The 15579-nt window shown below is 46.7% G+C and overlaps 1 protein-coding gene across 1 annotated transcript in view; it reads left to right on the top strand.

Moving 5' to 3' along the window:
- The first annotated feature begins 11954 nt into the window (after positions 1-11954).
- CHST13 (carbohydrate sulfotransferase 13) overlaps positions 11955-15579 on the top strand; it is a 69023-nt gene continuing 65398 nt past the window's right edge. Inside the window, exon 1 of the mRNA XM_054034298.1 lies at positions 11955-12216. Coding sequence (XP_053890273.1) covers positions 12123-12216 — 94 coding nt within the window. The 5' untranslated portion in view covers positions 11955-12122. The remainder of the gene's footprint in view (positions 12217-15579) is intronic.

Here is a 15579-nt window from a genome sequence, read left to right as displayed (position 1 = left end):
AAAAATAATTTTGAATCTGAAAATTAAAACATTTTTTTTCAAAAATGTCTAAACCAAAACATTTTTGGGTGTGGAATTTTTGGGTGTGTGGTTTTGGTGGGTTGGTTTTTTTTTTTTTTTTTTTTGGGGGGGGGGGGGGGAGGCTGTGATGGGGTTACCAAAACAACACAGCAAATTAGACACAAATCCACAAAATGTTTCAGTTAACCAGAATTTTCATTTTTCAGCAAAAAAAAGAGTTGAGGCCAAAACACTTTGCTTACCACTACTCAAGATGCAAGTAGCCACCTCATGGCATTTTCAAAAGTCTGAGATGCTTCTGAAAATTCCATGGAACAGCCTAAACAGCTTTGAAAAGCTGGTCCTTTGTACTTAAAACTAGGGCTCAGGCTAAAAATGTTGGGTATGGACTGAATTTTCAAACCCCACCTCTTTTCCCTTGCAAAGTTTAAGGATCTTGAGGAGTTTGGTTTGATTGCTTCAAATGTTCATTTTTCTGTAACTTTATACTCAGTGACCAACTAACTGCCTTTTAATAACTAACAAGCATCCTTAGCCTCTCCCCCATCTATGGAACCCTAAGTGGTAGAAAGACTCTGCAGAAACAAAAACAGTGCAGTAAGCAAGGGGTTTTCCTAAAAGAAACAGAAATCAGAACACATTAACATAAGCCCCCAAACCCTTCCCCAACCAATTCCTATTGGCCTGGGATGGTGCTTCAGCCACTCTCCCCAATTAGCTGGTTTATAGTCCTTCCCGGGAGCTCCTGTGCAAGGAGGGTGGATCCTTGAGCCCCTCCTAGAGCTGATGATTATTATTTGTATTGTTGTAGTGCCCAGTCATGGACCAGGACCCCATTGTGCTAGGCACTGTACAAACAATGAACAAAGAGATGGTCCTTGCCCCAAGGGGGTTGCAATCTAAGTATAAGATAAGACAAAAAATGGATACAGACTGATGGGGGAATTCAAGGACACAGTGAGAGAGTATTGGTAGGCATTGCTCTCAGGACACCAGAAGCCTAACCTATTAGGTTAGCTGTTAAGATTAGCTGAGGTTAACGCCTTGTTCACTGGGGACAAGACAGTGCCACTGAACGCAGTGAAAGCACATCAGGGTCACAATCATCGTATTATTTGTGTTGTGCCTCTCTCGCCTGCCTGACACTAGCACTGAAAAGTGCTAGCACAAGTCACCATGTAACTAGTTCAGTTCTGGAGCCAGATTCTGCTCTGCTTTACCCCAGTTTTGTGCCAATGTAAACCCATTTACTTAGTGATGTTACTCCTGAATTACGGTGGTATAAGTGAAAGCAGAATCAGACCCACTGTGTACACACATCGGTTTACAAACCAGCGTTAGTTTGACAGATGTTATAGCTGTACCCTAGTTTTTAATAGTAAGTATTTAATAACCAGAGACACATGAAAGGATTTATATTTTTGCAGGGGAGCAGGAAAATAATCTTAAGAAAAAATGTGTGTTTAACACTTTTTCAGTCTATCTAGCTGGTCATTCATATTGCAATGACATATTTCAAAGGAATGCCCCAAAATGAACTAGCAGAGTTTAAAAATAAACCACTCATGACATTTGATTGATGATGGTATTGGAGCTTTGAACTTTGATGATCGACCGAATCCTGCTCTGTTTACTCACATGAGTAATCCCATTGATCCCAATGAGTGCAGTCAGGTGAAAAGAGTGAACAAGATTTGGCCCACTGACTCCAGGGTGTATAATGGGGCTTTTCAATTAGAATCTAGAATTTCAGTCTGTCATAGGTAAGTGTTCTTCAGGTAATAAATCATGATCAGCTGTTTAGTAATTTTCTCTCTTGCCCTGATTCCACGGACTCTGCATCTTCCTTCAGCCCAAGAACTGGACAAGTCTCCCATTCAGAGCTTGTCAGTACATCTCTTTAATGAAATGGAGAAGTAACGTTGCTGTTTGGTTGCTTTAAAGACTGCTCAACCCACCCCAATGCAGGGGCTAAGAGTGCTGCCTCCACTGTATTGTGCTGCAAGGTACAATCCTGCATCAGTTTCACACCATTGAGTTCAAGATAGTTACTCATGACTTCTTGTGTAGCTGATTGTACTCAATTTCACAGCAAATTCTGCATAGTCTACTGTTAGCTGTAATACATTTGTGATCTAGACTGTGGTGTGTGATTTGTTCTCATGAAATATGTAAACTGAGTGATCACACTTTGATATAAATGTAAATGCAGGGTCAGATTCTGATCCCAGTCCAACCTCAGCAAATCTGGAATAACTCTAATGAAGTAAGTAGAATTGCTCCAGATGTACACTGCTGTAACTGAGGCCTGGTCTACACTACGGGTTTAGGTCGACTTTAGCAGCATTAAACCGAATTAAGCCTGGACACGTCCACACAACGAGGCCCTTGCTTTCGACTTAAAGGGCCCTTTAAACCGGTTTCTTTACACCACCTCCGACGAGGGGATTAGCGATAAAACCGGCCTTTGCGGGTCGGAATTGGGGTAATGTGGACGGAATTCGATGTTATTGGCCTCCGGGAGCTATCCCACAGTGCTTCATTGTGACCGCTCTGGACAGCGCTCTCAACTCAGATGCACTGACCAGGTAGACAGGAAAAGACCCGCGAAGGTTTGAATTTCATTTCCTGTTTGCCCAGCGTGGAGAGCACAGGTGACCACGCAGAGCTCATCAGCACAGGTAACCGTCATGGAGTCCTCCCAGGATCGCAAAAGAGCTCCAGCATGGACCGAACGGGAGGTACGAGATCTGCTCGCCATATGGGGAGATGAAGCAGTGATAGCTGAACTCCGTAGCAGTAAAAGAAATGGAAAAGTATTAGAAAAGATCTCCAAGGCCATGAAGGACCGAGGCCATAACAGGGACACACAGCAGTGCCGCGTGAAAATTAAGGAGCTACGGCAAGCCTACCACAAAGCCAGAGAAGCAAACGGAAGGTCCGGGGCAGAGCCGCAAACTTGCCGCTACTACGCGGAGCTGCATGCGATCCTAGGGGGTGCAGCCACCACTACCCCAACCGTGTGCTATGACTCTCTCACTGGAGAAACACACAGGGAAGACGGTTCGGGGAACGAGGAAGATGACGATGGAGGTACTGTAGGTAGCTCACAGCAGCAAGGAAGCGGAGAAACCGGTTTCCCCAACAGCCAGGATATGTTTGTGACACTGGACCTGGAACCAGTAACCCCCGAACTCACCCAAGACCCTCAGGGCACACAGGAGACCTCTGGTGAGTGTAACTTTGTAAATATTTGTAAACATTACAAAAAAAAAGCAAGCAAGTCTGTTAACGTGTATGGGGATGGAGCGGAAATCCTCCAGGGACATCTCCAGAAAGCTCTCCTGGTTGAAATGGGGTGATTTTATTAAGGGGGACATTCAGAGGCGCCCGTTCCTGCTATTCTGACCAGAAATGTTCCCCGCTGTTAACCACTCGGTGGGGGGGAGGGGTGAAGTGATCATCCCAGAGAATCGTGTGTGTGTGTGGGGGGGGGGGGGGTTTACTTGTGTTTGTGCCGCATGTTAACCGGGAAACCGCAGCCCCCTCCTTTTACATTGAAACCCCATTTTAAATGGACAACCCAATTCATCCTTGATATGGGAAATGCGCTGCTGTTTGCAACCTTTCCCGCATGTTAAGAAGGTTAAAAAAGCCAAAACACTGTGGCCTACGATGGCTGCCTGCAAGCCGAAATATGCGACCTTGTAATGAAAGAGTGTACCCATTGTTCCCTAAAATGTGTCTTTTTTAACCACCTCTCCCTTCTCCTCCACCAGCTGCAAATGTTTCTCCTTCGCAGAGGCTCGTGAACATTAGAAAGAGAAAACGTAAGACGAGGGACGAGATGTTCACGGAGCTGCAGATGTCCGCCCAGGCTGATAGAGCACAGCAGAATGCGTGGAGGCAGTCAATGTCGGAGATGAGAAAAGCCCAACATGAACGAGAGGAGAGGTGGCGGGCTGAAGACGATAGGTGGCGTCAGCTTGCAGACAGACGGCAAGAGGCAATGCTCCGTCTGCTGGAGCATCAAAGTGATATGTTCGAGCGTATGGTTGAGTTGCAGGAAAGGCAGCAGGAGCAGAGACCGCCGCTACAGCCCCTGTGTAACCAACAGCCCTCCTCCCCAAGTTCCATAGCCTCCTCACCCAGACGCCCAAGAACACGGTGGGGGGGCCTCCGTCCACCCAGTCACTCCACCCCAGATGATCGGCCAAGCATCAGAAGGCTGGGCTTCAATAAGAGTTAAAGTTTTAAAATGCAGTGTGTCCTTTTCCATCCCTCCTCCCCCACCCATCCCAGCTACCTTGGCAATTATCCCCCTACCTCTGTAAGGAACTAATAAAGAATGCATGAATGTGAAAAAACAATGACTTTATTGCCTCTGCAAGCGGGAGGGGAGGGGAGGGTGGGGTGGGGTGGTTGGTTTACAGGGAAGTAGAGTGAACCGGGTCGGGGGGGGGGTTGGAGGGTTCATCAAGGAGAAACAAACAGAAGTTTCACACAGTAGCCTGGCCAGTCACAAAACTCGTTTTCAAAGCTTCTCTGATGCGCACCGCGCCCTGCTGTGCTCCTCTAACCGCCCTGGTGTCTGGCTGCGCGTAATCAGCGGCCAGGCGAGTTGCCTCAACCTCCCACCCCGCCATAAAGGTCTCCCCCTTACTCTCACAGATATTGTGGAGCGCACAGCAAGCAGCAATAACAATGGGGATATTCTTTTCGCTGAGGTCTGAGCGAGTCAGTAAGCTGCGCCAGCGCGCTTTTAAACGTCCAAATGCACATTCCACCACCATTCGGCACTTGCTCAGCCTGTAGTTGAACAGGTCCTGACTCCTGTCCAGGCTGCCTGTGTATGGCTTCATGAGCCATGGCATTAAGGGGTAGGCTGGGTCCCCAAGGATCACGATAGGCATTTCAACATCCCCAATGGTCACTTTCTGGTCCGGGAAGAAAGTCCCTTCCTCCAGCTTTCGAAACAGAGCAGAGTTCCTGAAGACGCGAGCATCATGTACCTTTCCCGGCCATCCCACGTTGATGTTGGTGAAACGTCCCTTGTGATCCACCAGGGCTTGCAGCAGCATTGAAAAGTACCCCTTGCGGTTTACGTAGTCGGTGGCTTGGTGCTCCGATGACAAGATAGGGATATGGGTTCCGTCTATGGCCCCGCCACAGTTTGGGAATCCCATTTCAGCAAAACCATCCACTATTGACTGCACGTTGCCCAGAGTCACTACCCTTGCTATCACCAGGTCTTTCATTGCCCTGGCAAATTGGATCACAGCAGCCCCCTGTTGCGGATTGTGGGGGAGTTAGGGCCCTGCACCCCTCTTCCCGAGATTCACTGTGACTCTCAGCCAGCCAGTAAAGCAGAAGGTTTATTTAAGGACAGGAACACAGTCTCAAGCAGAGCGTGTAGGTACGACCAGACCCCCCTCAATTAGGTCCCTCGGGGAGGTTCAGGGAGCTTGGACCCCAGCTTGGGGTTCCCTGCGTTGCACCACCCAGCCCCAACCGAAACTAAACTCCCAACTCCTCCCGCTGCTCCTCTCCTTTGTTCAGTCTCCCGGGCAGAAGGTGTTAATTCTCCCCACCCCCGTTCCTGGCTCAGGTTACAGCTCAGGTAGCTTCCTTCAAGGGAAGTCCCACATCCCCACTGCAACCCCCCTGCAACATTCCCAGGTCAAATCTGCCCTGCTCCCTGCTCCGTCACACCCCCACAGTAGATTTGCCCACTCCAAATTGATTCCCGACTGACCGGTAGCTGTCTGGCGTTGCAAGCTTCCACAGGGCTATCGCCACTCGCTTCTCAACTGTGAGGGCTGCTCTCATCTTGGTATCCTGGCGTTTCAGGGCAGGGGAAAGCAAGTCACAAAGTTCCATGAAAGTGCCCTTACGCATGCGAAAGTTTTGCAGCCACTGGGAATCGTCCCATACCTGCAGCACGATGCGGTCCCACCAGTCTGTGCTTGTTTCCTGGGCCCAGAATCGGCGTTCCACGGTATCAACCTGCCCCAGTGACACCATGATTTCCACATTGCTGGGGCCTGTGCCTTGTGAGAGGTCTATGGCCATGTCAATTTCCTCATCACTCTCGTCGCCGTGCTGCAATCGCCTCCTCGCCTGGTCCGGGTTTCGCCTTGGCATGTTCTGGCTCTGCATATACTCCAGGACAATGCGCGTGGTGTTCATAGTGCTCATAATTGCCGCGGTGATCTGAGCGGGCTCCATGATCCCAGTGCTAGCTATGGCGCCTGGTCAGAAAAAAGGCGCGAAAGTAGTATCTGATGGACCAGGAGAAGGAGGGCGGGAGGGAGGGAGGGAGGGCCGAGTGACGACATGGCGTACAGGTACAGGAACAGGGAGAAACACAAACAACTGTCACACAGAATGGTCCCCCCAAAGATTAAACTGGAAACCCTGGGCTTAGCAGGCCGTTGATTTCACGGAGGAAGGGGAAGCAAATGAACACAGAACAAATCTATTTTTTACATCTTAAGGTGGCAGCCGACGCTGCAGCATGAGTGACAGCCATACCAGTACGATGATGATGGGTACCAATCATAATATACCATCATCTGCCAAAAGGCAAGGGGCTGCTGCTGTGTAGCAATGCAGCCCCACGTCTGCCAGCCCCACGTCCGCCAGCACCCAGCATCGCCCTCGGCCTCTTCTGGGTGCTTAGCAGACAATATTGGGCAATTGGCAGAAAATAGTATATTATGACTGGTAACCGTCATCATCAAAACAGTAGCATGTCTGCCCAGGTGGCCATGATTGACAGCCATACCAGTATGACGACAACGGGTACCAGTCATAATATACCATCGCCTGGAAGGGGCTGGTGCAATGCAGCACTACGGCTGCCAGCCCCACGGCTATCACTCATGCTACACCGTCTACCGCCAAAAGGCAGTTAGCAGCTGCTGCTGTGTAGCAATGCAGTCCCATGTCTGCCGGCACCCAGAGGACATATGGTGACGGTGAGCTCAGCTGAGCTGAGCGGGCTCCATGCTTGCCGTGGTATGTTGTCTGCACAGGTAACCCAGGTAAAAAGGCGCGAATCTATTGTCTGCCGTTGCTGTGACGAGGGGGGAGGGGCCTGACGACATGTACCCAGAACCGCCCGCGACACTGTTTTGCATCATCCGGGCATTGGGATCTCAACCCAGAATTCAAAGAAAAGGCGCGAACCGCTTCTCGGCTCGAGCTGTGGCGCAAACGTAGTATCTGACGGCCTAGGGGAAGGAGGGAGGGGGGCCGAGTGACGACATGGCGTACAGGCACAGGGAATTAAAATAAAGAACGGTGGCTGTGCATCAGGGAGAGACACAAACAACTGTCACAGACTGGTCCCCCCCAAAGATTAAACTGAAAACCCTGGGTTTAGCAGGCCGTTGATTTGACGGAGGGAGGGGGAAGCAAATGAATACAGAGAAAATCTATTTTTTTACATCTTAAGACGACGGTGCAGCGTGACTGATAGCCCTCGGCATCTTTCTGGGTGCTTGGCAGCAAATACGGGGCGGTGTATGACGATGGTCTTCAGGCCTATTGCACGAGCTGCTGCTCAGGGAAGACTCTGCTAATGTGCGATGACCCGACTTGTAATAGGCCGGCTAACAGTCATAATACACCATTTACTGCCAAAAGGCAAGCCCCACGGCTGCCAGCATCCAGATCGCCGATGAAGGCTACCAGTCTACTGCACCGTCTACCGCCAAAAGGCAGTTAGCAGCTGCTGCTGTGTAGCAATGCAGTCCCACGTCTTCTGGCACCAAGAGGACATATGGTGACGGTGAGCTCAGCTGTGCTGAGCGGGCTCCATGTTGTCTGCACAGGTAACTCAGGTAACCCAGATAAAAAGGCGCGAATCTATTGTCTGCCGTTGCTGTGACGGGGGAGGGAGGAGCCTGACGACATGTACCCAGAACCGCCCGCGACACTGTTTTGCATCATCCGGGCATTGGGATCTCAACCCAGAATTCCAAGGGGCGGCGGAGACTGCGGGAACTGTGGGATAGCTGTGGGATAGCTACCCATAGTGCAATGCTCCGGAAGTCGACGCTAGCCTCGTACTGTGGACGCGGTCTGCCGACTAGAGCACCTAGAGCATTTTATTGTGTGGACATACACAATCGGCTGTATACAACCGATTTCAATAAAACCGGCTTCTATAAATTCGAACTAATTTCATAGTGTAGACATACCCTAAGAGGAGAATTTTACTCAAAGGGAACTGGACTAGAGGATGTATCTACTCTTCTTAATTTTGCTTCAAAGATTAACATTTATTTAAATCACAGCACTATATAAAATGATTAGTAATAAGTGGGCCAAATCCTTCCTTATTGGGGCAAAATTTTAATGGATAGTGCAGGATTGGGATCACAATGACTACTGTATTAGCCTTAATAAATATGAAAAAACTCATAAGAACATAAGAATGGCCATACTGGGTCAGACCAAAGGTCCATCTAGCCCAGTATCCTGTCTTCTGACAGTGGCCAATGCCAGGTGCCCCGGGGAATGAACAGAACAGGTAATCATCAAGTGATCTGTTGCCCATTCCCAGGTTCTGGCAAATAGTGGCTAGGGACACCATCCCTGTCCATCCTGGCTAATAGCCATTGATGGATCTATCCTCCATGAACTTATCTAGTTCTTTTTTGAACGCTGTTATAGTCTTGGCCTTCACAACATCCTCTGGCAAGGAGTTCCACAGTGTGTTGTGTGAAAAAAATACTTCCTTTTGTTTGTTTTAAACCTGGTGCCTATTAATTTCATTTGGTGACCCCTATTCTTGTGTTATGAGGAGTAAATAACACTTCCTTATTTACTGTCTTCACACCAGTCAAGATTTTATAGACCTCTGTTATATCATATCATATCATATCATATCATATAATTCATACCTCTTAGTCATCTTTTTTCCAAGCTGAAAAGTCCCAGTCTTATTAATCTCTCCTCATATGGCAGCCATTCCATACCCCTAATCATTTTTGTTGCCCTTTTCTGAACCTTTTCCAACTCCAATATATCTTTTTTGAGATGGGGCGACCACATCTGCACGTAGTATTCAAGATGTGGGTGTACCATGTCTTTATATAGAGGCAATGGGATATTTTCTGTCTTATTATCTACCCCTTTCTTAATGATTCCCAACATTCGGTTCGCTTTTTTGACTGTCGCTGCACACTGAGTGGATGTTTTCAGAGAACTATCCACAATGACTCCAAGATCTCTTTCTTGAGTGGTAATAGCTAATTTAGACCTCCTCATTTTATATGTATAGTTGGGATTATGTTTTCCACTGTGCACTACTTTGCATTTATCAACATTGAATTTCATGTGCCATTTTGTTGCCCAGTCACCCAGTTTTGAGAGATCCTTTTGTAGCTCTTCGCAGTCTGCCTGGGACTTAACTATCTTGAGCAATTTTGTATCATCTGCAAATTTTGCCACCTCACTGTTTACCCCTTTTCCCAGATCATTTATGAATATGTTGAATAGGACTGGTCCCAGAACAGACCCCTGGGGGACACCACTATTTACCTCTCTCCATTCTGAAAACTGACCATTTATTCCTACCCTTTGTTTCCTATCTTTTAACCAGTTACCAGCCCATGAGAGCACCTTCCCTCTTATCCCATGACAGCTTACTTTGCTTAAGAGCCTTTGGTGAGGGACCTTGTCAAAGTCTTTCTGAAAATCTAAGTACACTATATCCACTGGATCCCCTTTGAACACATGCTTGTTGACCCCCTCAAAGAATTCTAGTAGATTGGTGAGGCATGATTTCCCTTTACAAAAACCATGTTGACTCTTCCCCAACAAATTATGTTCATCTATGTGTCTGACAATTTTGTTCTTTACTATAGTGCCAACCAGTTTGCCTGGTACTGAAATCACCTATTATTACTCCTAACAAATGCCTGCTCAAGGCCAGTAACTGCTGTTTTTCATGCTTCCCAACAGAAAAATAAATTATTCTAAGCCTTTCACTCTTTAATTTGTTCTCATTTGCCCCCTGTTTGGAAAGAAAAATCCTGTGTTTTATTTCTGTATCCATGTTTAGAGAGACAATAGGGGTGAGGTAATATCTTTTATTGGACCAACTTCTGTTGGTGAGAGAGACAAGCTTTTGAGCTCTGTGTAAGCTCAAAAGCTTATCTCTCTCACCAGCAGAAGTTGGTTCAATAAAAGATATTACCTCACTCACCTTGTCTCTCTAATATCCTGGTGCTGACAAGGCTACAACATCACTGCATCTATCAGTGTTTGTAATATTATTTTGATCAACAATCTTAAGGAAAAGGAGAAAGGAAAAAGTTCTCTGTGTATTCCCCTCTAATACAGATGAAAGCAATAGACTATTATAGAAATTTTTCTAAAAACTTATAGAATTTAATAGAGAATTATATCTCTTCTATAGAACTCCATAGGTTGATTTAGTGACTCCACAGAAAAGGGTCTCATTCTCTGTTAACCTTATGGAAATATCCTGTAGAATTTAACTTTAAACTAGAAAATATGAAGACACAAAATCTGAAAGCCGCTTGTGGGCGACAGGGGATGGATCACTTGATTGCCTGCTCTGTTCATTCCCTCTGGGGTACCTGGCATGGGCCACTGTCGGAAGACAGGATACTGGGGCTAGAGGGACCTTTGGTCTGACGCAGTATGTCCATTCTTATGAGTATTTCACATGTTGAGGAATGCAATTAGAAAACTCTTAAGTCACTGGACTTATTTATAGCTCTTTGTTGGCCCCCCAGGTATTTTAGGCCCATGTATGGGGGGGCAGGGAATGGTTTAAATGTGTAATATTATTGGAAACATTTGTGATTTAATGACAATAGCAATGGGGGGGGGAAGGTGCTGGAGGTTGATCAGGACTTTCCTTTGCATTGTTTGCAGCTCAGAAACTACAGGCTTGTTTCCACTTCCAGGTGACTACCCTGTTTCCCCGAAAATAAGACATCCTCCGAAAATAAGGCCTACTTACAGTTTTGCCTCTCGTTGTAATATAAGGCATCCCCCCGATAATAAGACCTCCCCGATAATAAGGCATCCACCGATAATAAGGCATTTTTCATTTCTGAAAAATAAGACATCCCCTGAAAATAAGACCTAGCGCATCTTTGGGAGCAAAAATTAATATAAGACACTGTCTTATTTTCGGGGAAACAGGGTAGTAGGTAAAACTGACCAGCCTTCAATTGTCTGATTGTTATTTGTGTTACAATGGCACTTTTAGGCCCGAACTGAGATTCGGGACCAATTGCACTAGATGCTCTAGGAAAGCACCGGGGGCGTTTGGCCCTGCTGCTGGAGTTGTATAACCCAGTGAGACCAGCCCGGCAAACGGGTGAGATTTCTGAGCTGAATGAAACGCTGAACCGACGCCAAAGGAGGAGAGCGAGGTGAGGTCTGTGCCAGGACCCCGCTCTGAGAGCTGCAGCCGCGCAGGGACACTGAGGTTCTGCCAAACGGATCTCTTTGAACAAAACACGCGTGGAGCCAAATTCATCCCCCGGCCGGGGCAATCACTGCACAGCGTCAGGCCGGCGACGGGTGTGGGCCAGCGGTTCTGTCCCTTCCACGTGCCGCTTCCCCGCAGAGCCTCCAGCTGGAGCGCGGCCAGTCCCAGCCCAGCAACTTCGGGCGAGTCTGGAACTCAAACGGACGGGTCCATGCAGCACGCGGGGGGGGGGGGCGCTGCCAGCAGCTTCCCTAACCGAGCCGGGCGAGCGCGCCTCCCGGGCTGGGAGACCCCCGACTGCGGGCAGGCCCCTTGCCAAAAGCGGCTGGTGAGAAGGGAGCGGGGCGGGGACTTGCAAGGAGCGGGGCTTTCCCAGATGTGTGCGCCCGCCCCCCCCTGCCGGGGGCGGGTTAGTAGAGCCCGGTGTGTGTGTGTGTAGAGAGAGGTTCCCCTTTGCCCTGGGGCAGCGGCGGTCGCTGCGGAGAGTCCGGCGGGGATCGGGCTCGGGCTCCAGCGCACCCCGGGCCATGCCCTGCTGCAGCCGCGGCAGCAAGAGCAGCTCGCTGGCCGCCCGCTGCCCCGAGGGGACCCCCCGTAGCGGGCTTTGCCCGGCGCGAGGATGAGGAAAAGCCGCGTGCAGCGGATGGTCCTGGCCACTTGTCTGGGCTCTTTCCTCCTGGTGATTTTCTACTTCCAAAGCAGCCTGAACCCAGGTGAGTGACACGGGCACAGACCCCAGCCTGCCCGCTCTCTGCCCGCTCTCCCGGCGCTGCCACTTCTGCGGGAGTCCCGTCCCCCCCTTTCCCTCGCCCGGGGAGTGATCGGACCTGTGCCCTGCAAAGGTGTGTGCGCGCTGCTGCATTTGCCCAAGTTTCAGCTGCTCTGTTGCAAAGAGCCATCTGCGTATTAAAGAGAGCAAAATGCCCGGCTCGGAGCCATAGGCAGGTTTGGGGGATCCGACTCTCGCTGAAATCAATGGAAAGACTCCCCCGACCTCAAGGAGAGTCGGACCCTAAATCCGGAGTAACTGCCTCGACATCAGCGAAACTACTCGCTGGCTCTGAAATCGGAATTGAGCCCTTTGTTTCAGACGTTCAGCTAGGTGCGGTTAGGTTTGTGCACTTCGTTGTGTGCTGAGGGCCAGATGTATAGAGACCGTATGTGCGGTTAGCAAATGCCAGCTTACCAGAAAGTCCTGCTTATGTTGAAGCAGTGAAAACTCCCTGGGGAATAGACTTGGCGTTTACGTATTTTTCAGCTGAAATCATTTACCGTCACTTTGTATCTTGTTTGTAAGGGGAAATAAAATGCAATGAGTGTTGTTATATAAGAATTTCACAGAGTCAAATGTCCATTTTAAGAAAACAACTTTTTTGCATCTGTCCCCAGGTGGTTGCCTGTAGTAGAGTAGATTTGATGAAGTCAAGGAACACACCAATCTAAAATCTGCACTCGGTATTTGAATTAAAATGTCCTAATGCTGTGAAACAGACTAACAAAGGTGAAAGAATGGAACAGGTCTCAGACAGATGTCATATGTCACATCCAGACCCATTGAAGTGTATCAAAAAATCCAGTTAAAGTGTTGTCCCACTATGGAAAGGAATATCTTTAATGTCTGCTGTCAGTAATATATGGTGCTTGGGGAGAAGATTCTATACTAGCAGAACTAGAAAATAAACAGTGTTGTACTAAAAGGGTGAGAAGTTTCACTGCCTGCTTTCTGCTCTTTTCTTGAAAAAGGAATTGCTTCCTATTTCCAAAGAGATATTATTCGGTAATTCCCATAGTTTAACAATGCACGGATGTCTTCTGATAACAGTGGTGCTTTTTAAAGTTATATCCTCAAATTCAAAATACTTGTTGGAAAGAAGTTAGTAGAGTTTTACCACTCTGGACTAAATGAGATGTAATCTCCATTTTATAGTAGTTAATCCATCACATGAATACTCTTTTCTTGAAAATAAAAATACAGAACTTGTTAGCCAAATAATGTCTGATTTGAAAATGTATTAGGTTTGTGTGTGTGTTTGTTATGCTTACTTTTAGAAGTTTACTAAATGAGCTGTGCAGTTCTAGAAAACTGCATTCAGTTTTCTATTAATAATGTATATTTTAAAACTAATATCTGCGGTATGTTTTTGATATTTGGAACATTCAGTAGAAAAATGCTGCAATGGATCCGTTAAGTATCTATGCATCCAACAGAGAGAGGGCCAAATTTTATATTAACTTCACTGGAATTGCACTGGTGTAATTGAGAGGAGAATCTGGTCTGTTATATGATTTTACTGTAGTTTTAAAATAGGAGGATGCCTTCATGGGCCCTGATCCTGAAGACACTTATGCACATGCTTAACTTTAATCCTATGAGTAGTCCCAGTCTTGATCTGAACGGGATTGCTCACAGGGTTAAAGTTAAACATGAGCAAAAGTGTTTGCTGGTTCAGGCAATCAAACTCAGTGACAGAATCACTACAACTGCATTGGAATGAGATAATTAAATTGCATATCAGGAACCCATGCTGGTGAGGTGCTGAGTGCCTCCTGCTGAGTTTGTTGGAAATTAAGTACCCTCAATGCAAGGAACATGCCCTTAATTCAGAAAAGGTATCATTTTTGAGAGGTCTCCTAGATGAGCATATTTCATATAAAATGAAGTTTCTTTGCAGGTAAAGATTTAGGGGCAAATCCTCAGCTGGTATAAATGATCATCGCTCCTGACTATTGAATGAATCACGGGGACACACGCGTCATCTGAAATCATGAGTTAAGGGTAGTTTCCAGCATTACAGCTGCCCCTCTGTGTCTTTCCTCAGTTGTGGTTTTGCAGCTCCCTTTCCCCTATGTAGATGGAGTGCTGTCAAATGGAGAAAGCAAACAAGCTGAAAAATACTGTTTTCTCTTAGTTGAGATAAAATTGAGATTTATCACCTAGATTTTAGGTGTTATTTGTAGCAATAGTAGGTAAACAATTTCAGACAGAAGTGTGATTGTCTTTTATTTTTTTAGTGGCTCTTTAAGTTGTGTGTTTCTAGTATTACAAAAAAGTATTACAGAATAAGTATTCTAGTATTACAAAAAAGCATTGCAGAGCAAGTAGTCCCACAAGTCCCCTTAGAGCAATCAACTGCTTTTTCCATTGTTGTTAAACTAGGTTCTTCAGATTGTATTTCACATGAAACCTAAAGTGTGTAAATTGAGCACTGATCCATCAGTTACAAGGCACATATAGATTCTGCCATCATTTGAGCCGGAATCAAGGCTTAAAATTGTGAGAGGCTGAGGGAGACAAATGATCATCTTATTGGATGTAGAAAAGCCCTTAACGGGCTTGATCTGCATGGAAGAGAAATAACTAAATCAGTAAAATTCCCACCTTTAAATATACCTCTGTGTGGAGCAGTTTGCACTGAACTAACAAGTCTCATAGAAATAGGGCACTCTTATTTCAAAGTTAGAGTGTGATGCACAGACTTATACTAAAATATAGTAGAACCTCAGAGTTACCAACACCTCGGGAATAGAGGTTGTCCGTAACTCTGAACAAAACATTATGGTTCTTTCAAAAATTTTACAACTGAACATTGAATTACCACAGCTTTGCAACTTTACTATGCAGAAGAAAAATGTTGCTTTCCCTTTATTTTTTTTCATAGTTTACGTTTAACACAGTACTGTCCTGTACTGTATTTGCTTTTTTGTCTCTTCTGCTGCATTACCATTGATTTGGTTATTTCATTTCCAGTTTCCATGTAGACAAGGCCTCTGACCACAATCCATCCCCCTTGCTAGTGCAGGACACAGGGATCAAACTTGTTTCTGTAGAAGTCAAAGGCAAAATCCCCGTTGTCCTCAGTGGAAGCAGAATCAGGCTTGTATGGCCGAATCCTACTTGCAGTTACATCAGTGTAAAGCCAGCGTAACTCACTGACTTTGGAGGAGCCACTCCAGATTTACATGTGTCTGACTGAGGGCAGGATCTAGGCCTTAGTCTTTGTCATGGAGAGAGGATGCATCTGATATTAAACATTTGATTTTAGCCAGAATTACAAAATTGCAGATGTAACTCTTTG

Source organism: Malaclemys terrapin, chromosome 7, assembly GCF_027887155.1.
Source record: "Malaclemys terrapin pileata isolate rMalTer1 chromosome 7, rMalTer1.hap1, whole genome shotgun sequence".
NCBI classification, from domain to species: domain Eukaryota; kingdom Metazoa; phylum Chordata; order Testudines; family Emydidae; genus Malaclemys; species Malaclemys terrapin.
This window is presented reverse-complemented; position numbering and strand designations above follow the sequence as displayed.